A 22624-nucleotide genomic window follows, 5' to 3' on the forward strand; every position below is an offset into this window, starting at 1 on the left:
AGCGTTAATGCAGTTTGTTTTTATTAGCCTTCCACCATTTTTATCTTGGGGGAGTGGGTTAATACTTTGTGCTGTTTCAAAATCTCTGTGGACTCTTTGTTGCTGTGTCTTGCGACCAACAGCGCCGGCACCATTTCCCCGTGGAGTTGGACTTTTTTCACACCTGTCTTAACACTTGTCTTCTCTCTGTTTTACCCACTTTATCTGAACTCTATCCACCGCGTTTTTACCCCTGACTTCAATCTCATCTTTCTCTTCACCGTTTCTCAAGTACGAGTCAGACGAGCTGGAGAAAAGCGTGTACCAGGATTACGACAGCGACAGCGATGTCCCAGAGGAGCTCAAGCAGGACTACGTTGATGAGCAGACGGGTGATGCTCCTCTAAAGAGGTCAGTTCCATGTCCGGCTCCGAGTGTATGCCTCAAATTTACAGACAGTCCATGAATCTTCTGTTTAATTCCACTTTCAGCTTGTTTGATAACTGGATTTATGTTTGTGCTGTCCGAAAGAGTTGTTAGATTTCAGTTCTGTTCCAGTTGTTCTGAAGACCAAAATTTAGTTTCTTGCTTGTTTTTTTTTTTTTTTGTTGTTTTTTGTTGTTTTTTATTTTTATATGAAAATTGAGAACATGAATTATAGTTTGTTTATCTTATCAGACACGTTGAAGACAGCTTTGGACAGCTGGTACATGGACCAGTTAACAAACAAAATAAATTTTCACTGCTAGCTGTGAAATATTCAAAAAGTGAGCACACCGATTATGTTAATTACACACACCAAACTATCTGTCTGTACTTGAGTCTTCATTTTGAAGGCATTAACCAAGTCTTCGCACCTCCAGCACCAACAATTTAAGCTAACCTCTGGCTAACCCTGCCAAGTCAGCAGTAAGCTTTTTGTATATCCATGAAAAAGTTACCTTTCCTTTCTACCTCGGCTAATGCAATTGGTGCGTATTGTAAAATTAGTGGCTATTTAATAATGGTGAAGGCAATTATACACTTCTCTGTTCAGTGTGTTAAAGCACTAATTTTCATTTGAAAGAGGGTTTAATTGCAGCTGGAGAAAGTTTTGTATTTTGCCTCCTTTATTATCAGGGATGCTTGAATTGGAAAGAACCTATCATTTATGCAAGCGCTAACTGTTTTAGCATTTCACAGCTTTAACAGTTTAGATGTTCCTCTCGAACTGTTTTAGCCGACCTCGTTTAGAACTGCAGCATTTTCCCTGCAGCATGATGGGGTCTTAAATTTTGCGTCACCGTTCAGCTGGGACGGTCTTTGTCGATAAGCCTGCTGTGCTCATTTTGTGTGTGTGTGATGAACTGAACTGCCAAGAACTTGCAGTAAATTAATGTTTTTAGGCAAATCTGAGAGCTGATCTAAAAAAAAACGTTAGGATTTGCACTGGAGTCAAAACCTTGATTCATTGCAGTTTCTGTTTCCTGCCTTGTATGATGACATACAGTATTATTTTATGCTTTTTAGTTCCTCGCGTGTACTCAGCTGACATTAGTCCACGATCACTAAAATCCTTATTTCCTGTTCTTATAGGCAGGAATTACTAGTGCTTAATTATGTAATGGCTCATATAGTCGCAGAAATGAGACAGACCATGTAATGATTTCTGCCCATGTAATCATTGCTGGCTAATATGGCTTGGCGAGCTCCATGTCAGGGTCTGGTGCTTCAGGATCACCAGTTCTGAGACTTCACCACTGGGGTCCCATTTCCTGTGTTGTGAAATGGGTTCTGATTGATCAATTACAAGAACTGTGACCCACAGTGAAGGCTTTGCACCTGGCCCTATCATTTCAGGGGATTAATGATGTTGACACGTATTAGCAAGTCTCTTTTTCCTCATGGTTCTGACCTACTTTCTCTGACTCTGCCACCAGCGTACCCCGAGAAACCATGAGAACCAAGAAGAAGTCCGACTACAACCTCAATAAGACCAACGCACCAATTCTCACCAACACCACGCTCAACGTCATCCGGCTTGTTGGTGAGTCCTGGAAACACACACGCACGCACACACTCTCATTGATGACTAACCTCTGCTTGCGAGGTGTCCAGACAGTGTGTCCTCTCTGGCCTTCTGAGAGTTTCATTTATTCATCATTAAAGCCTGCAAAATACTGCAATTGGCACGCTCCACATCTGCATGACTGAACTGCACTAATAGTGGTTAACCTTCGCCCTGAGTTCCTGCCTTCTGTTTCCAAAGAACTGCTTACATGTATAAATATGTGACGTAGCTCTAAAGACATGAGAAAAGAGTCTGATGATGTACCCTCATAATGTGATTTTAGAGAGGAGGAGCTATCTTTGCTGTTTTGGCTTGACTGCGCATACAGTAAAAAAGCAAAAGAACCGTATTTTGTCACACGCTACATAATATTGATTTAGAGCCACGTGGAAAAACTTGCAGCAAGAAAAAAGACCCCCAAAGTTTGATTCCATACAATCACTTCTAATTCAGTCTCTGCTGGACTTTGATGGAGTTAGATTGCTCCCTGAGTTCTTGGTGCAGAATTTAAGGGAAAGGGTGTGAAAAATGAGAGTGTGGGAGAAATAGTGCTGCCTGGGTAGCAAAGCCAGCTAGATTGAGTTTATTTCTTCTTTTTTTTTATTCTTCCATACATCAGTTCTGAGTCAATGGTAACCTTGTTACACCCCTGTACCTCTGTAGTTATTGCCTTTATTACCTTTCTGCTGAATTAAATCCTTGCAATTTGTATGCAAATGCAATATGCTCATGCTGTTGTCCTTCCCAAAAAGGATATGGTTCAACCACGATTAACTTACAGGAGTTTAACCCGTTTAATCTCCTTCAAAATTTACTCAAGTACAGCGCCATTTCATTCTGTGTAAAGTGATGCTGGGTTTCACGGTGCTAAAGAACAGTATGGATGCCCTCTGTGTCACACACAGCACTCGACACAAAGCTTCCATTGTACTCGGATCTAACTGTTACGTCTTTGTCTCCTCTCCCTAAAGGAAAGTACATGCAGATGATGAACATTTTGAAGCCAATTGCCTTTGACGTCATCCACTGCGTATCACAGCTTTTCGACTACTACCTTTACGCTGTGTACACTTTCTTTGGACGCAACGACATGGTACAGTATTCCTTCATCATCGTGGTGTTTTGTCTATCACATCGAGTGTTTATACTGAAGACTAATGAAAAAACGAACATTTGCTAGCCAATAAAAGACCCTTGAAGCAAAACCTTGTGAGTCAGCCCATTTTCGATGTGGCATTTTTGCATTTATTGGCTCTGGAAAGTATTTGTACAGCAAATTTCCCGCTGGTTTAAAAAATAAAATCAGTTTAAAAAAGTTACAGACATCGATTTGATCCTCAGAAAACAACCCTAAATAAATATTTTCAACTTCTAAGAAGCACAAACACAGTGGGGGCAGTGTCTGATGTTTTTCTTATGACCGTGCACAGGAATTTGTTTATTGATGAAATCATGAACTTTGCAGTGACAAAGCCAAAAGATGATGCAGTGAACAGAAGTGGATATCTCACCAAGTTAGTCTCCTGAAGCATACCGTCCGCCCCGTTCAACTAAATTTTGCCCAGGAAGAAAGATTATGACCTTCCCAGAGCCCTGATCTGAATCACTATCTACAGGATGCCATAAAGGAAAAAAAAAGCCTGATGGTCTAGTGTGGAGGAACTAAAAGTTTTGCAAACCTTTGTGAAAGCTATTACAAAATTGAATTGACCCCCTCCATGCCCAGATGTTGTCAAGCAGTTCTGCAAGCTGAAGGATGTCAAACTAAACTCTAATACACAATAAATCTTTAGTGGATTGTTTTGGCATGGTTTTAAACTCCGTGTCTGTAGTTTTATCATTCAATACTCTAAAGAACACCTTCTGTGGAATAAAAGATGAGCATGTGTTGTTGCCCCATCTTTCCTAAAATAAAGGTTTAAAACCAGAGGGTAATACCTGCTTGCTTGGTTAGCAAGTTAGATCTCCAAACTACACAACATGCATGCTAGTTAGTGCTTAGTACTAAATCAATGAAATGCTATAATTTTACCCACTAAAATGAAAGGATAGACTTTATGGACAGGCTGGTTAATCAGGAAGCCAGAATATTTGTCAGATAAAACCTCACAAACGTACTAAGCAGTAAATATGTTTTTAATGCTGTTAATTTTGGTTTTTGGGTTAAAATTTCAGTTCAATTCAATTCAGCTGTATTTATATAGCACAACAACAGTCAGTTCATACTGTAAACTAAAGACCCTACAATTATAAAGCAGCAATAAGATACTTTCATTTAGGTCAGATTGTGCCTGCGCTGTTTATGTACAGCAGATGAGTGATTAAAACTCAAACACTGACTGTCTCTCACTCTCTTTCCCCCCACATATTCTCCTGTTAACAGTTTTGTACTCTCGATATTTAAGACAATTAGGGCAATCGTCACTTTTTTGAAAACTTTGGAGTCGCAGCCAAGCGTCAGACTCTGTCACTTCTCTGTTTTTGTGAGAAAACTGGGAAAAAGAATCAGCACCTCCAAAGTCTGAAACCATGATCATTAACTGGAAAAAACCCCCAATACCTATCCCTGGTCAGGCAGGAATTTCTGTCGCAAGCGATGAAGTTCATTCACAAGTGATGGAGAGAGCGGAGCAGGAGAAAAAGACAAAAAGATTGACTGATGTATTATCTGCAGTGATACAGAAGCGGTATCAGTCTGTTGTACAGAAAACAGAGCTGGGTGTGAAAGCGAAGCTGCCATGGGGAAGATGTCCTGTGGGCAAACTCAGGATATGCTGGCAGGGTTATATATCTGGGCTGGCTTGATGCTAGAAAAGACAGCTGGGGGTATCTGCTTACACTGCTGCTCCCGTGACCCAGACTCGGATAAGTGGCAGAAAATTGATGGAAGTCTGTGTTGCTTAACTCACTTTTGGAGACAGACTCAAGAGGCCACTCCAGGAACTGCATTTATTTTTGGTGCTTCCACGGTTGCCTCATTGACTGCTGTTTTCTGATTGTTCCGGATGCATCTGAATGTCTTTCCCAATAATGGCAAATTTAAAAAAAAAAAAAAAAAAGCTCCATAAAAGATGAAACAGGGAAAAGCTGGGGGAAAAAAGTATAATCTTGTGAGTTAAGTAAACCTCATAAGTAATCAAGAATTTTTGTTTTTGCTCATTGTAATGCCGACTGCGTCTGCGTTCGCAGTGTAGATGTTCTGTTGTTGTGAAATTACCTTCATACTCATTTCCAAAGCTCCAGAATATAACTTCTTGACACAAATTGCTTAATATTACTTCTGCTGCATCAGTAGTAAGGTGCTTTATGGAGATTGCCTGCATTTATTATTTCTTTTTTTTAAATGTTTATTAGATGATATACAGTGAGATGTGAAATAACCACCGCTTCCATCTTTTCTCATTACTGTCTGTCTCACAGTAAAAATTCAAGCTGAACGATAGGATGCAGTCTGCGAGCCCGGTCCCTCCACTCAATCTAAAGGCTATAATGTCATTTATACTGTGCCTCACAAAGAAAGAAGAAAACAGCATTTGTGTCAGTATCACCCTCAGGGATGCAATAATGATGGCAACAAAATGACTTCTATCCCGTTGAGGTGGAAGAGATAACAGGGATGAAAGCTCCACGGGGGCCCCTCCAACTCGGATTATTGGCGTGCGTGCGTGCGTGCGTGTGTCAAGAAGAAATGAGGAAAGGTTGAGAGTTGATAAGTTGTCAGTGGGTCACTGTCACCGATGCAGAATATGTCAGCCTCTCAGTATCATTGCCTACCTTGTCTTTAAGCGTATATCATTTTTTTGTTGCTTAAGCCGGCTCCTTCAGCCATTTCTTTCTACCGTCTACATTCCCAAAAGCTTAATCTAATTTTTCTTCTTCATGCTTGTTACTCTCACCATCTTCCCGTGTCATTTTCACTCTCTGTTTGCATCACTCTGTAACTTTTACCACCACTATTTATCCACCGCATCCACTCTAGACCTCAAAGTGTCACTTCATGAACCCAGCCGTTTTCATTAATGGTCTCACTTGAAGAGCCACCGACAGCTAAATGCTAATGTCCCCATGAATCTTTAAAAAGCTCCTGGAAATTGCTAGTCACATACGCTGGCGTTTTGACCTATAGGCTCTGCTCTCCTTACACAGCTGGAATCAAGATGGGCCTGCTTGACTCCCCCACTTGAAGAGTAATGTGTGGCATTAATATTCAAAAGGGTAAATACACTCATTATCTGCGTGTGTTTGCCTTGTTAAGGCAAGCCGCGCTTTTGACGGTGTCACACATGCTAAAGATGTATTATGCGCCCTGCTCGCAGATTCTCCGTCGTCAATAGTAGCCGGGTTTTCTGCTCCAGGGGCTGTGACAGGCAGATTTGCTAACACAGTTTTGAGAAAAGTGATTAATGTTTGAAAATTGTAGAAAGCTGAACCTCAAGGGGGGGGAAAAATCTTCGGTTTTAGCTCTGGGAAGACGCCGTGGAGGGCTATAGTACGAAAAGGGCAAAAAGAGGTGTGAATTGAAAGATGGAAGGCAAATGGAGACAATAGAATATTTTCATTTTGAGTAACGATGGCAGAAATGGTCGGGGGTAAAGGCTGCCTACTGAAATGAAAAAGGGGTTCACTCTCAACTCCTAGCTGCCACTCGTACTGGATGTTATTTATCTTGTGCAGCAGTACAGACTCTCACCTGTGGCCTACAATAAAACCAAACGACGCCCGACTGCACCAGAATCTTCAAAACTGAAGCCAAAAAAAAACCTACATCCCAAAAACTGTCACTTCTACTTCCTCCTACCTAAACAATGGTCACTGAACAGCCTCTGCCAAACAGCATGTATCTCAAACCCACGCTGACATCGACAACTACTAGATGTGTGTTTTTCCTCCTGATGCCCTTCCATGTGTTTAAAAGTTTCTAAAAGCAATATGAACAACCTGAGAGCTTTTTAAAGTCTGTCACTGACTATCAAGGTCAGGGATGCCACACACATACAACCGGCTTTGATTTCAGTTGGGCCAAAAGTAGTGAAACTGCCCTTTCTGTCAATGTAAAGATTTTTAACTAGACATTTCATCCCATTTAATATGTGAAAAAGAAGTTCAGTTTCAACAAAACGTCTCATTGAGTTTTTATACAAGGCGGTCTGTGAACATTTGGTCTGTTGGTATTTGTAGCTTAAACAAAAAGCAAGAAGGACACACACAGCAGTGACACTTAATTCTAAGATGTTACTAAACTGAGAGAGATTAAAGGGGCATCGGGTTTTCACAATGCCACCTCTCTGCATGTTCAGCTGCTACACACTACAAACTGATGAGTCCCGGTTTACTAAGCTCCTGCTGGTCATAAATGGAAAACTTAAAAAGTTTGTGAACAGAAAAATTCCACTTACTACTTCATTTAATCGAATTATGTTTGTTTGCTTTCATATTTCTGTTTTTTTTTTTTCTAGTTGTTTTCTTCTTCCAGAGTCTTTAATTTGAAGCTTTTGCTTTTTGTTTTTCCTTTCTTGCTATCCGTTCGTCATCCGTAAGCCCGTCCCAAGCCCATCTTTGCAAGCTCACGGCAGCAGAGAGGCGGGCACCGCCAGGGTTGTGGGCCCTGCCTGCTTGGTAAGAGGCACAACCTGAAGTGTTCCGACTACTTCACGGTTGTGCTGCTTAGAGAATCCAGCATGCGTGGTGTGGTTGTTTTCCAGCCCTTAAGATGTGCGCGATTTGCTTTCACAGGCGACATCGAGCACATCTCGGAGTGATTTCAGAAGCATTTGCATTGAGGTTTCTTCGCTTTCACCCTCTCCGCTTCGTTTTTCTCTGAGCTCTGTCTGTCACCTTCTGTTGTCAGCGTGATTGTCTGATTGTTGATGTTGGTTCTTCCCAGCTGCTCCTCCCTCTTTAGGATTAGAGTTGGCTAGAAGCAGAAAGCGAAGTCTCTTTTGTCTCTGACTACGTGAGATGAGAGCAGATGTCCCGGTGTGAGCGTGATTTTTACACTCTGTTGAAGTGTGTGTTCTTATAGAGGGAAGATTTTTGTGCACATTTCAAACACTCATTCTGTGTGTGTGTCTGTGTCTATTCTACAGTATGAGTCATCAGGTCTGGGCCTTATCAGCAGCAGACTGAGAACCACACTGAACCGGATCCAGGAGAGCCTCATTGATATGGTAAGACTGCGTCTCGCTCTTCCTCTTTCACCTTCTCTTCTGTTCACTCTTTTACCAGCGTGCATTATCTCATTGTCTGTCTCATTTTCTGACACAAACACACCATCTCACGCCTCTGTCCTCCCATCCTTATGCACCTCTTTCCTCTTAATGTCGCTCCTCTCACTTTTTGGCCATCCATTCTGTCCGTACTGACCATGCTGTACGTGTGGTCTCATTGTTTAGAGAGCCCACAGCCGGTGTCACAACATGCATTATGGGTCATCATTATCTGGCCGGTGGTCACTCAGACTCGTGTACACCTCCCTCTGTTTAAATGGGCAGGCCAGGGTGGATATGTGTGTTATTCCATTAGGGCTCTCTAGCGCTGCTCCTCACTGTGATATTACATAGTGACAATTAGTGTGGTGCTGTCCACCTTTTGCCTGATAATGTGTCTTTCTGCAGTCTGTCTCTCCTGTTACATGATCATACAACTGTCATCTCTTGCTTCTGCCTTTTATTTGCATGCCTTTCGTGGCCTATTTTGCATTATCATAGCAAGAAACCCTACAATCCCGTGTGAGCGTGCATTTGGTGGTGGTGGAGAGAAGAAACTCCCTTTGCAGTGGACCAAATCTCCAGCAGGATGAGGCTTAGGGAAAGGCAACCATCTGCCTCAACTCATTAGCATTAGAGGAAAACTAAGAGGCAAAGACCGAAGAGAAACAACAAACTAAATAACTATAAACTCCCTTCAGGCTGGTAGGGACAGTAACCACAGATAAGGATCATGTTGCTCCTGAGGCACAGATACTGATGGAAAACACACAGAGAGCAAGGACGGAGAAGGAAAAAGCCCAAACTGCAGGAGAGAGAAAGACTGAACGCTAATGAAGTGCAATAGTCACATATGAATGTATGCAGAGCAAAGTAGAGGAGATGTGTTCAGTACTTCATGATATTTTGTCTAGCAGCCTAAACAGCAAAGCTAAAGGAAGGTTCTAGGTCACTTGAGCAAACCTTTACTGTAGGCCTCATCGTAAAGTTATACACCCAAGGTGTCTGCCAGCTAAACCCAAAGTGGGAACTTCTTCCACGGGAGTGGAGCCTGATCACTGACAGCTCTGCCTCCCACTGTGCTTTTGGAGTTACTCAAGTAACAACGAGTAAGCGTCATGTCAGGTGTGATGTAGCTACAGGCAGCTACTTGTTAGTAAGATAAGATAAGATAAGATAAGATAGAACTTTATTAATCCCTCGGGTGGGTTCCTCTGGGAAATTCGACAGGTGTAATCTGTGTTTGTGAATAAGCTGAGGATACAACTTTCTGTTCTTTACCCTGCTTGTTTTCTCTTTGCAGTCTGCTTCTAGTACAAGTGCTATAAATCATTTGCTTTGGAGTCAGGATTTTGTTTTGAAAAATAACTTTAAATCTTTCCACCTTTGTGAACTGTGGTTGTTGCACCGAAACAGGAAGGTTTGGACTGAATATACATCGAAAGCCCAAGAATATTGGCACTTTTCTCTTTTTCACTTTCCTCTTCTTTTTTTCTCTTCCCTCAACAGTTAGCAGCACATTATTGCTTTGTTTTACAAAACCCCATAATGGCAATTTTCTTGCTACTTGCTTGTAGTCTCTATAGCTTCACAGTTTGGAGGTGGTCTGACGAGAAGAAGAAAACAAAAAGCAATAAACAGAGTTATGAATCATGAAGGCGGAGGAAAGAATAAAGATCTAAACTTTAAATTGTTGTATGCTGCTGCATGTTTTCTCCCTTCAGGGGGCCCAATAGTGACTATTTACACCTGAGTACTTTTCTGAGTAAACTGTGAGCTGTTTTCCAATATCAGACAGGCCTGCGGGTGATGTGTTCACTTTTTCAGCTGATCAAATGGACGCAGATAAACAGACAAACTGAAAGCAGAGAGATAAAGAGAACAAAAAGAACTGAGTCGAATTGCACTGAGGCATTTCTGTTTCTGTGAGCCCACGAGTCCTCTCAGAAGACAGAAGCGTGCTAACCCGAAAGCACACGGATGCGCATTCATATTTCAAATAAGCAAAATCATATCACTTTGCCCCCTGATTAAGAGCCATTTCCAACCACCTTGGAGGAGCGATGCAGTCTGGCTTTGTAACTTCCCATCCTTTCTCCAGTGTAGTGGCAAATGCTTTCAGCCCATCTTGTCTCATGCAAAGCTATTTTAGCTCATCTTAATAAATCATCTAATGTTGGGAAAATGCCCTATATTCCAAACTAACACAGCACTCCCTATTTTGTCTCTTTTTTTCGTCCTTGTCTTGCTCTCCTTTTACTCTTCTGTGTTTTACATCATGACCTACTCACATAAATCTCGCAGAAGCTTGTTCTCTTAGATGAGGCGGACTATAAATCCTTCTCTATCTTGTTTTTTAAAGATTGGTAACCTAACCGCACAGTGAACATGCTGATGTATTTCTACAGAGTACAGAAACTATTCTACCTGCATACAGATACATAAACTGACACACTCCAGAGATCGTGACAGGGAAGACCTCATTTGTAAACACATTATAAAGTTAATTGCACACTGCATGTCAATTGAGCTGCTGAATCCTTGCGGTTTTGTTCACCTGATTTGCCATCGCAACTGTCTGATTCCAAAACCAATGTGCTCGTAATGACACAGAGTCCCATATGAGCACCAGCGAGATTCCATCTCATCTGGTCTCAGGTACAGCGTGCCTTCGGTTTAAATTAGGACTCCACTGGGAAAGTAAAAGATCACCTCTTAGTTTATGTTCCATTTCTCTACCTCTCATATTCTTGATTACCTCTCTGAAACCCTGTCGGGTAGCTTGGCTCTGACACTTTTTGTTTCAAGTCCACTCACTGTGGACTTTCACTATTTTGTTTAAAGTGTTTGAAAGGTTGGGCGGCTAGGGAGCATGAGTGGGAGGGATGTGTTGCTGTATTACACAAAACAGTTGTTACATAATGTTTAATCACACGCACGGTCTATTTCATTGAAATGGAATTGGATGCTGTGTAGAATTATCATCTGTTTAAAATTCTCACTTGCAAAAATTCACCTCCTTTGGTGATACTGCTTGGGGCAGGTTAGACGACTTTGCCATATCAGAATAATGTCATGAACCCCATCAGTAGCCATATTATCGCTGCCAGAAGGTTCAGCTGTGACAGCTGTTGACAGCTGTTGCTGCAGGCAACGTTGTGAGGAGAGCTGACGAAGGCTTGCCTTTTGCAACGAAATGATGGGAAAGCCACCTCCGGGTTGACTAACCTTTTACTTATCTCCCTACGCAAACCAACAGTACTTCATCTTTCAATCAGTCCGCTGGTTTATCGCACTTATTTGTGCAACTGTTTCGCCGTCACGTCTTTCAATTTTTATCATTCCATCTCATCTGTTTGTCCTGTCACCTCCTTCTCTTTAGCAGCTGTGCACCAGAGATTACATGCCTCTCAGCTCTCAGCACAAACAACTGCTTGTTGTCCTGCAGTTTATTGGTGCTTCTGAGTGAGTATACACTGCTCACATCGATCCAGGGATGAAGAAAAGATCATACAGCTCGAAAATTATTTCCCTTTTTTCCCCGTTCGATTTCTACCATCTACCCTCAGTCGTGATACATTGATTAGATATGTCTTTGCGTGCCCATAAGCTTGATCATGGGGTTTTCGTCTTTCGAGTACAGTGGGACGATGGCTTTTTTGGGCTTGGCACTGAAACTACAATGAGAAGTCGGGTCATTTCTGTGTTGGCACCACGAATCTGACATTAGCTTGCTTGTAGAAATGTACCTAAAAAAGCTGCACTGACTAGCACCTGCTTGTTATTTTCAGCCAATATTAGCCAATATTTTCAGATCTCTCCATATCAAACATATATAGCAGCTGATAAATTTAACTTTAAAAAAATAAAAGGAGAGTGAAAAAGACCCTTTAACAAAATTATAAGTGTTGGTGTTGCATAATTTGTCCACCAGAGAGCACTCTGGAGCCTCCCTGTTAGCATGTGGACTACGTCAAACACAACAGTCAGCTGATCCGTACAGAATAAATAACAACAGATAAAACATGTTTGGGAGATCTGTTTATACTTCCTGTGTCTGGAAGAACTAAAAGTATCGGCCTATGTATCGGAATATCGATGTTTTGGGTCACCAAATATCGGTATCAGTATCAGTCTTAAGACACAAAACGAGAAAACATTCAGAACTTCAACAAGCAAATGATCACGTCTACAGATTTATAGTACTACTGTCACAAAGGTGTTTATACAGCACTGAATGCTTTCCACTCACTTCTCAGACTTCATATGTGTCTCCCAGCATCACAGTGATAACCCCTAAACTCGTGTTGTTTTTGTGGTTTTTTATACTGGCTTGGCACAGTCAACACTTGCAAGTTTTTTCATGAAAAACACACACACACACACACACACACACACACACACACACACACACACACACACACACACACACACACAAACAAACGACATTTCTTTTTCACCCATACACACACAGAGACTGCACGCTGAATGCACTCATTAGTTGTGCGTCGCTCACGAGGGCATGTCATTGTCCGTGCTGGCCTCTCTGTCGCAGCCTGCTGTCTCGCACTGTTAATGATGCAACAATCCAAGGGGGAGTGCCATGTGACAAAGATTATAGATCACTATTAAGCACCATGGTGTTCCTGTTTATACTGTAGCTGTCAAGATATTGCAAGAATTGATGTTTTCTTGGAGTTTTAGTTGAACATGCGCACACACACAAACACACACACTTTATTGATAGGCCCAGCTGCAGGTCATGCTCCTCCGCTGCAATGAGGAGACAGTATATCCCCCCGGATACAGTAACACAGATTCCTGTCTAAAACGTCTCGTCAGCTTCTGCCAAAGCGTCATCACATCTCCCACTGTGACGCACAACTCAATAAACAAAATTATGCACTTCGGTTGAAATCTTTTGATTTATATGCTGCATTATCTTTACTCCCAACACCAAGCGCCGCGCATTTTATTTTGGTTTCAGTCGAACTATTAGGATTTTCCTTATTTTTTTTTGTCATATGTGTTATTAGGATAGTGGATGCTCATATTAAATATGGCCAAAGTTTCAAATGATGAGATTAGCATATGTACAAGTAATCCCTGTGAGCTCAAGGGTCAGGTTTCAGACTGCTCAGAAACCTCATTTTCAGTCAGGTTTTACTAGCCTTGACTCTTTGTATGATAACAGTGAGCAGATATATGTAATAACGTCAAATTCCTACCCACTGCTTTTCAAACCTTTCATTTGCGAGGGGCAGCCAATCAAAGCAAAGCTGGTTCAAAGAGAGGGTAGGCTCAACAGGAGGAGAACTAATTGTTTCAGTCAATAGATAACTAAGACCCAGTATAGACAAATGAGGCTTATTACAAGTCATAAATCACATAAAGCTACTGTAATAGAGTTGAAGAGTGTGGACCTGGAAATAGGCATAATATTCATGTCTAGTTTTCTAAGCCAAAGCGCGTCAAGCAAAAGCCTTTTCTTCCTGTAAGATGGTTGTTTTGCCATCCCAAAGAAGGTGAAGAGACCAGCAGCTGTGGGAAAAGAAGTTCTCAAAGATGGGCTTGGAGAGGATGGGCGGTGTCACACAAAATAAATTAAAGCCCTAATTCCATTTGACATTCATCTAATGAGAACCAAATTTCTAGTATTAGAGTGACAAAGAGGTGCAATAGGATCCACTTGACAGTAATTGCCTGGTAGACAGTCCGTTCCACTTGGCCATAAATCTCTATGGAATGGATTGGAGAGGAGTGAGCAGTCAATCACGATAGATTGAGACACTTGAACTGAGAGATCACTTTTCCACTCCCAGCGTGACGCTTCTTCCACGACAAGTGTTATTACATATTTACAAAGTTGTCAGAGTGTGCTGTACCATTCGGTTTATTATTTTTTTCCCCAGGGGAATATTATTTAAAAGTTTAAGTTTGTCTTTTTTACCAGTTAGCTTTGATCAGCTGAACGGCTGGGAAGCTAAACTTGCCAAACCTGCTGTTTGTTTCAAAAACCCAAAGGCAAGACTGTCCAGTCCAGGGTTGTGTGGGGACTGGATACTATCCAAGCTGTCACACGCTCTCGCCAGTCCATGACAGAGTAAACGCAAACAGGCAGACAAGCACACACCCTACAGCCAATTTAGGAAGTTGAACTAACATGCATGTCTTCAGACTCTGGGAGAAAACCGGAGTAACTGGAGTGATCTCCTGCACAGGAAGTCCACGCAAACTCCACACAGAAAAGCCCCAGCTGAGTGGACGATTCCAACCCAGGATTTTCTTGCTGTGAGATGACAGTGTTGACCATTCAAGTGTGAAGATATTGTAGGGACGTGTAACAGGGACGTAAATGTTTGGGGGTTTTATATTTGTTTTTCTTCAGTGAGAAGGTCGTCTTCTCAGACGTCTGCAGCTGTGGACACACAGCGCCTCCAATACCCACCGCAAAATTAGCTCAGACTGCTAACCAAAATTATGCTACTTAATAAATCACCCAATGGACATGCAGGGAAACCTAATAATCAAATAGATTATCCACCAGAGGTGGGCCGTGATCCAGAATACCAGAGAATTTGTTGAGCCATGTGAAATCCTTTGCCTGCAGTGCTGGCTGTGGCTGTTTAGAAGAAACAAGGAAGCCAGCAGCTATTGTTTATTTCTGTGCTGCACAATTGCAGTAGGGTTGCTTGGAAACTGAAGCACTCGGGTGATTTTGCGTTCAATAGTAAGGGTGCTATGTTAAGTTGGAATTGCAAATATGAGATAAGAGGAGGCTGGCAAAATGTTTCCCCTGGCAGAACGCAGTATTTTTCAGAGAAGAACAGTTCATCCTGATCGATAGAAGGCTTTAGTGGCACTTGACCCTGAAAGACGTTTCATAAGACAGCAGAATCTCACACTCACAAGCATATGTCGATACAATTGTCTGTCATCATTAAGGCTTGTATTCAGCTGGTTAAATATCTTAGCCCTCTCATCTTTGATCTGTAAGTGGAAAAACACCAGGGATCGACAGCCTTCCAGCTTCTCCCGCATCCCTGATTTTCTGTATTAGTCAAAACTTTGCTTCTTATCTGATTTGAATTCCCTCCCCGGATATTCAGTTTTAGAAGCTGTCTCGTCATTGCTCAGTTTCATTGCACAACGGCGCCTGGCTTTGATGCTTGATGTCTTCATATTTAATGATGCTGTTGGTCCACATGGGGAAACAATTAGGATGTCAATGCCTCGCAGGCAGAAACAAAACTTGTTTTGCCGTTTGTCTCTGCAGAGAATACTCCGGTCCTCGAGGACGGTGGACATTTAGGCAAGCTGCTCTTTCTCAACTACTGGATGTTAGCAAAGTTCACATTATCATCATCATAACTGACATTTACATTGGTTTCAGCAATGGGAGAATTTTCTGTCTTTTTTGTACTTTTGCAAGAAAAACTACGGTAAAAAAACATTTGCAATTACTTGGATTTTAATGTCAGTACAGAATTTAAACTTCATGTATATTTATTTATTATGTACAAAGAACATATTGAATGCTGTGGAGTTTGTTTGTTTTTCTTTTTTTTTGAAAAATTATACTAATTTTGAAGTCTATCTGAAGAAGAGATATATTACACAGTACCAAGGCACAATAATAAATAAAACTGGATTCTGCAGTATTGCACTGTTGATTATTTTCATGTGTTTATACAGCCCAGCACCTGCCCTGCTCTTTTGGTGTGCATGAGAACTCTGGAGACAAACGGCTGCTTATTGTAGGAGTTCAGTTCAAATTGTAAGATGGTCTTGCTTTCAGAACGGAAAGTGGAGCTCTCATTGTTCTTCCAGGGAAAGTAGTAAAAGTCCTGAATTTCTTCCATCTGTGTTGTTGTGAAATGATGAATACTCAGGTCTCCAGTTTTGTGCATCTTAGTCTTCAGTAATAGGAAAGTGAAGATGAAAACAAGCTATTGGAAGGCCTCAATTTTGGGTTTGGGAAATTGTATTGTGCCTGTACCAAATTGATGTTTTAGTTTAAAAAAAAATCTTTAGTTAATAAGAATCATATCAACGTCTCATAAGTCGAAGGTTTGGTTTACTTAGTGCGTTTGCCTGTTACTTTGTTAAGGAATTATCCAGGGCAAACTAACAAAAGAACAAAACTGTCTGTCAGAGGGAAGTTTTTTCTTTTCCTCATCGTTTAGTGTAAGAGGTTTTAAAATGCTTTGTTAACTCAAGGCCACTTCAAAGTGCCAGACAGATAATTAAAACACGGTGAGCTCACAAAGAAAGGAATTGTTCTCTCGCTCCACTTTTGACCCATTATGCTGCATGAGATTATACTAAGAATTTAGACACTTACGTAGATATTTCTTTTTTCTTTAATACTGAAGAATTCAAATTCTTGTTCACGTCCCACTGGGGAACTTTAATCATTTTTATCTTTAATCATCACTCAGTAAACTGTATAAAGTGTTGCACTGGGCTAGAGATAATGAAAGGTCTTATAACTTAATTATTGCCGATTATTAATTATACTTTCATAAAGCATTTAATGACATTATTAGAAGTTAAAACTAAAACTAATACAGTAAGTACATTTTGTTTTCACATAAGAATTTAAATGTCAGTTATTAATAAGAGCTGCAACTATTCACGGCCACATTGTTGTCCTCATAAGTTAATAATAGAGAGGTGATATATGAAATTATAGAATGCTGAAAGATGACTGAAAGGTTATTCTTGTTGCATGAGCAGTCTAAGTTACACTCATCTTACTGTAATACACAAAATCTGTCTGTGCGTTTGTCTGCCAACTCCTCCTAAACGTTCAGCAGTTGAGCAACCAAACTTGGCACACGGGTACGTCTTCGGTCACTGATGGACTGTATCTACGTCAAATATTATGCCTAGCAACCACAAATCAACAGGCTAAAATGACCTTTTTTCTTTTTACATTTATGCACCTATAACACCTTATAAAAGCACTATGTAATATTTATTTCATGACAATTGCATCTAAAAAAAGTGAAGTTATGCATCATATATTATGGCAGATTTCCTGGAAACCACCTTGCAACAGTATAAAAAGGCCTTTTTTGCCTTTATGCACTTATATTCCCTTATGAAAGCATCCCATAATTTTAATCTCATGACAGTAATGTCTCATTTATATTCACTAAAACTGAATTATACATGTTGCGCAGCAACAGCCTAGCAATAAACTAAAATAACTAGTATTTTCAGACCTACATACCTTTAGAAAAGCATTGCATCATTTTATTTTTATGGCCAATAGCATGACCAGGTCAAATAATACTGTAGCATCCCAGTATGTACTATTTAATTTAAGTTGGCACTTGTACCAAGGATGGACTAGGTTAAATATATATATATATATATATATATATATATATATATATATATTTGCAGATATAATTGTCAAACTCAGATTTTAATTTAGATTTCAAAAATGGCCTTGAGCATTGAGCATATGTCATTCTGCACAGTGATGCTCGTCTGAGTGACAAGATCTCATATTACGGTTACCTGAGACTATTTAGGCAACATTGCAGAGGTGCAGGTAAGACTGTGACATGTTGGCGATTGTATTAGTGAACATCTATCTAACTGATCTCAGAATCTTATTTTTGTTCGATTTATGTCAACTGTTCCTCGTTCTTTCTTTGTTCTTGGTTTAGTTAAAGTTAAACTAGGCCACATTTCCTTCAGGTGCAAGTCCAAGGGAGTTCTTAATTATTTTGTTATCAACAAAGACCTCCTGCTACAGTTGTCCTGATTAAAATAATTTGAATAATTGCTTAGATTGCCCAAACTGTTAGATGAAAATATTCAGGGCTCATTACTCAAACAGCCTGTTCATGTACAGTAGATTAATTTAATTGAGCTGAGGAATGTGCATTGAATATCTCTTTCTAAAAATTAATTAGAGGACAGTTTTGACAAAATTCCAGCTCCCTTTTCGGCTCTTTATGGTAATAAAAAACTCTGCATTTTGCAGTAGCGATCGCTAGTGGGCGTGAGCGGAGTGCTTAATGCCGCTTTCACCAGTGTTAAAAGGTCCTGTATGCTTGTTGGTTTACTTTATTAAGAAATCTGTGCCTATTACACGCTGTGATTTTTGCAAATATGGTTATATAAACATTTTTTCTTTTATTTGGAAAACATTTCACTGTTTCTCACATAAACTCACCAATAAATTATCTGACAGGCGATAGCTGTTTCAAATCTTGCGTTTTAATGTTTGATGGTGGTTTGCATGCTGACGACAGATCGTTCCTTTGGTAAGTCACAATACAGTGTTTGTGAGCAATGCTGTAAGATGAGTCATATAAGCCCGGATCTCTACAGCTGCCTGATATGTAGGCAGCCTAATAGTAGATGTCAGGACTGGCTCTAGCCTGCTGTGTTAGGGTGGGCAGCTAGAAATAATAAGTGAGCAACTTGAGCGAGACAAAAACCCGAAGTTAGAGCAGCTGACAAGTATCCCACGGGTTGGTGGTTTCAGTCCCAGTTCAAATGATGGCGTCTTCTCTCTCTGAGATGTGAAAAATAAGCACAGTACATAAAGTCTTGACTAAACTAATCTTTAAAACACTTATTTGTTCCAAGCAGCATGTAGCAGCTGTAAGATGGTTTTCTCACAGGCTGAAGAACATCAGTCCCTGCATGAATCCAGACATTTATCCTCTGAAAGAGAAGCACAGATTATTTTGGAGTTTGGAAAGAGGCAGACTGCAAAAAGGACACAGTATAACATTTTAACGTCATAACACACATCAGATTGAAACGCTAATGCATGCTCGCGGGTTCTTTCTCAGCGTCCTGCAGCTATTTAGAAAAATTACATATAAGGGAAAATCTCAGACGCATCTAACAAAATGAGCATTTTTAGTGAATGTGAAACACGTTAGCTTAGCCAGAGCATCACGACACGTGTAATCAGCACAAAAGCTGCTACAACGGGTAAACAGGAACTCTAAAATGAAACACAAATACTGATTTGAATACGTTAGAGTTTGATATCTATTAAAAGATGCCATTTATTTATTTTTAGTAGTTTAATGTGTGTGCGCTTTATTTGCTGCCTTGACTTGAGGGACAGCTGTCTGCTTCCTCTGAATGTTATTTATATGTAAATCCGATCACGTTAAGAGGGCAGTGTGAGACTTGAGTATGCAAGCTGTAAGGTGCCCACACAGTCATAAGTTTATATGCCTCTTTTAGCACTGACTGACGAAAACCCATTTTTTTCCTCTAAAGTCTGATTTGGTGGGCAAGACGCCCGTTCTGATGGGCTCAGCCCACCCCTGCCATAGCTATTGTACAGCTGGGCTGTGTAGATGGAGGGCTAACAGTGATCACTGTGACAAAATGGTCTAGACTTGCAGTGGAAATAACTTTCCATGCAGCGTTTGTCTTTCATTGTTTGCCAGCACTTACTGCTCTGATTAATGGTATACTTGCCTGTTGTGTTCCAGTTTCCCAGGTTAAACAGTCAGAGCTCGACGATCATTTACATTAGCACACTCAGATAAATGTCTTCACGCTGAAAAACGAAAACAAGCACATTTTCTTACCGAACTGATGTCAGCTGTATAGAAAGAACGCTGCCTCGGGAAATGCAAAAATGTCCTCTGTAAAGTTGTGTGCTTTGTGAAGATCTTCTTCTCAGTGAACAGTGTGTACTCAGCCTTTGGCTCTGACTTTGAGACTGCTGTGACAACTGCAGTAAATGCAATTTCAGGCTTTCACAGCAGAGCTGTTTCACCATGCTTGGATCCTCACAACACTTTCTTTTTTCTCCACAGAGAGATAAATTCAGATGGTTTTTATAATTAACTTAATGCAACCAGCAAGTACGCGATTCGTTTTTATTTTGATTTGTCCAATCTTTTCTTTTCTTTTCTCATAGTGGAGGAGAAGAACAATAAATTGACTCTGTATTGTTTATTATATTGAAGAAAACCTCATCTTGTAGCTCTTCGTCTTTTTCAATTTAATGTTACTGCAGATAACATGAACAAAAAAATATTTTGGTAATCAGTGGATCTAAAAAAATTTTTTTTTATTAGTCATTTAGTAAAATGTACAAAAAAAGAGTGAAAATATTTCAATTACTTCCTCCAAAAGTCCTTTTTAATCTTATTTATTTATATATTTATTATTCTTTTTTACACTGGCATCTATCTAATGCAGTCTAATACTCAAAATCATCAGCCATGTTCCAAATATGTTTATTTGTTTTGATTTTAAATTCTTTCTAAAATATTGTTATGATTAATTGGATATTATTCAACATTTTTCTGATCATTTGGGGGATTTGGATGCAGTAGTTACAGGAGTACATGCTCAAATTTTACTTTATAAATGTTGTTCTAGTGCATCCTTAGGTGGTTGCCAGGCAACATCATAGTGTATTTATAATAGTGGATATAAATAAAGCATTACACATGAAATGGAAATGATGGGAAGCTTTTATAAGGTGTTTTTCTTAATTAATTTTTTTCATACCTGCCACTGGGCTAAAATGATCCCTTCTTATGTATATGTATCATAATATGTGATGTAGATAAGAACTTTTAAGGGCCTTGGATGCACCTGTGTGCCACTAGGTCTTGCTGTATTATAGTAAGACTGAGATAAAAATGTAACCTTTTTTCCAAAATTGCATAATTTATCAATTTTTTTTAGCATTTTAAACATTAAAATGCTATTAAAACCCAAAGTCCAGTAAAGTCATTGTGTTTATTTAGACTGTTTACTAACTAGATAGACTACTTATTTGGTTTTCTTATTTTTTCCCCAATGACACATTTTTTAGGTTGTCGTAGTTGCTGATTTTTAATTAAAGTAATATTTCCATTGCAAATACTGGTCTTTATGATTAGTATGCCAGAAAATGCCATTCACCATTATAGTAAATGGTGAAAATAATCAAAACTTATTTCTATATTGATGATAATCAACCAATGATCCACCAGCCAAATCAGGCCCACCATCCCATGTTGGCTTATTTATTAAATCTCTAAAAAGAATTGATTGAAGGGTATCCAGATATAATTTTTGTTAGAACACTTTCAAAGCGTTAGTAATTTAGATGCATAATTAGCTGCTAAATGCAGAAAAATATAATATTTATCAGCCACATGTGCATAGTTGTTTCCTTGTCCCAAGTTAATGTAGTTAATAGGTTGAGGTGAGTAATGGAATTTGTACTACTTATTGATTTTGGGTAAATATCGTTTTTAACGGGCTCCTGGCCTGGCGTCATTTTGCAAAAGTGGCCCACAGGCAGAGCAGAGTACTCCTGGTCTACATCATCTACACTCTGAACTTCATTATGAAAATGCAGTTTCACTATTTGTCTCAGTGGGACATCAGAGAACTATCTAAACTCCTCCTAAATGCCTTCAGCAGCTGCAGGATATGAATCAAATGAAGTATGACCTCTTCACTATAAGTCACGCTATATGGAAAGATCCAGCTAAGCGCCCTCCATCCTTCAGCCCCTCGTATGACGTTGAAAAATCTATCACTGACTCTTAATTTGTCCAATATGGCATTCTTTCTCTCATACTTGGCAATGCAGCAGGCACATGGTGTTACTTTGCTTTTATCTGTCTGTCTGTCATTTTGAGTGCCATCATAAAAGTGAAGGGATCATTGTTTTTGTGGTTTTTATCTCCAAGCGTATCAAATAAAATGCAAGTTACACAACAGCTGATTACAGTAGGTCCGTAATGATGACTGAAGGGTTGATGTCTTCATATCTTTAAGTTGTATTTTTATCTGTTTTCTGATAAATGCAGCAGCTGCTAACATCCTCACGTATTACTGTGTCTGAGTCGTAGCTCTGTGACAGAGCGGTTCAGTACGACAAGGAGCTTCCTGTTGTCTGGAAACATGGCAGATGCCTTTTGATTATATGCATCTGTTTGTATCCATTACATTGTCACGCTAAATGATTTCCTAAGCATCAGACATAATTTGCATGTTTATCCCTAACAATGGATTGAAATATTCAAGGCTACCAAAGGGCAATAACACTGGGATATCATGTTTCTTGCTCTTACACACAATCAAATGCTGCTGCTATTGTAAACATTAGGGGTGCAACGATACACAAAATTCACGGTTCGGTTCGATACTTTGGTGTCACGGTTCGATATTTTTTCGATACAAAAAAATGTTCATGCCTTTTTAATTTGTCATTTATTAAAATTATAAATATATATTTTAACTCAAAAGTACAGTTTTTAAATTTAACCCTAACCCTTGTGCGTGTTTTTTATTTTGACAGCGAATACGCACCTGCGGACCACTTATGTGCAGCCCTGGTTATTTAGCTCGTCATATTGCAGCCACAGAAATTCTTTTGTCCATG

General features: G+C 39.9%; 1 protein-coding gene across 2 annotated transcripts in view; it reads left to right on the plus strand.

Annotated features, from left to right (window-relative positions):
* Window positions 1-22624, plus strand: part of vps50 (VPS50 EARP/GARPII complex subunit) — a 122195-nt gene that overhangs the window by 78081 nt on the left and 21490 nt on the right. The window contains exons 19-23 of one of the 2 annotated variants that reach the window (XM_085446784.1): window positions 272-390; window positions 1899-2005; window positions 3001-3122; window positions 7568-7645; window positions 8116-8196. In XM_085446784.1, the coding sequence (XP_085302910.1) occupies window positions 272-390; window positions 1899-2005; window positions 3001-3122; window positions 7568-7645; window positions 8116-8196 (507 nt within the window). The remainder of the gene's footprint in view (window positions 1-271; window positions 391-1898; window positions 2006-3000; window positions 3123-7567; window positions 7646-8115; window positions 8197-22624) is intronic. The other variant, XM_085446786.1, reaches the window with a different exon arrangement.

This window comes from Copadichromis virginalis, linkage group LG22 (genome assembly GCF_057382275.1).
Source record: "Copadichromis virginalis isolate Kocher_CV1m ecotype Utaka linkage group LG22, C_Virginalis_male_GT1.1, whole genome shotgun sequence".
Classification (NCBI taxonomy): domain Eukaryota; kingdom Metazoa; phylum Chordata; class Actinopteri; order Cichliformes; family Cichlidae; genus Copadichromis; species Copadichromis virginalis.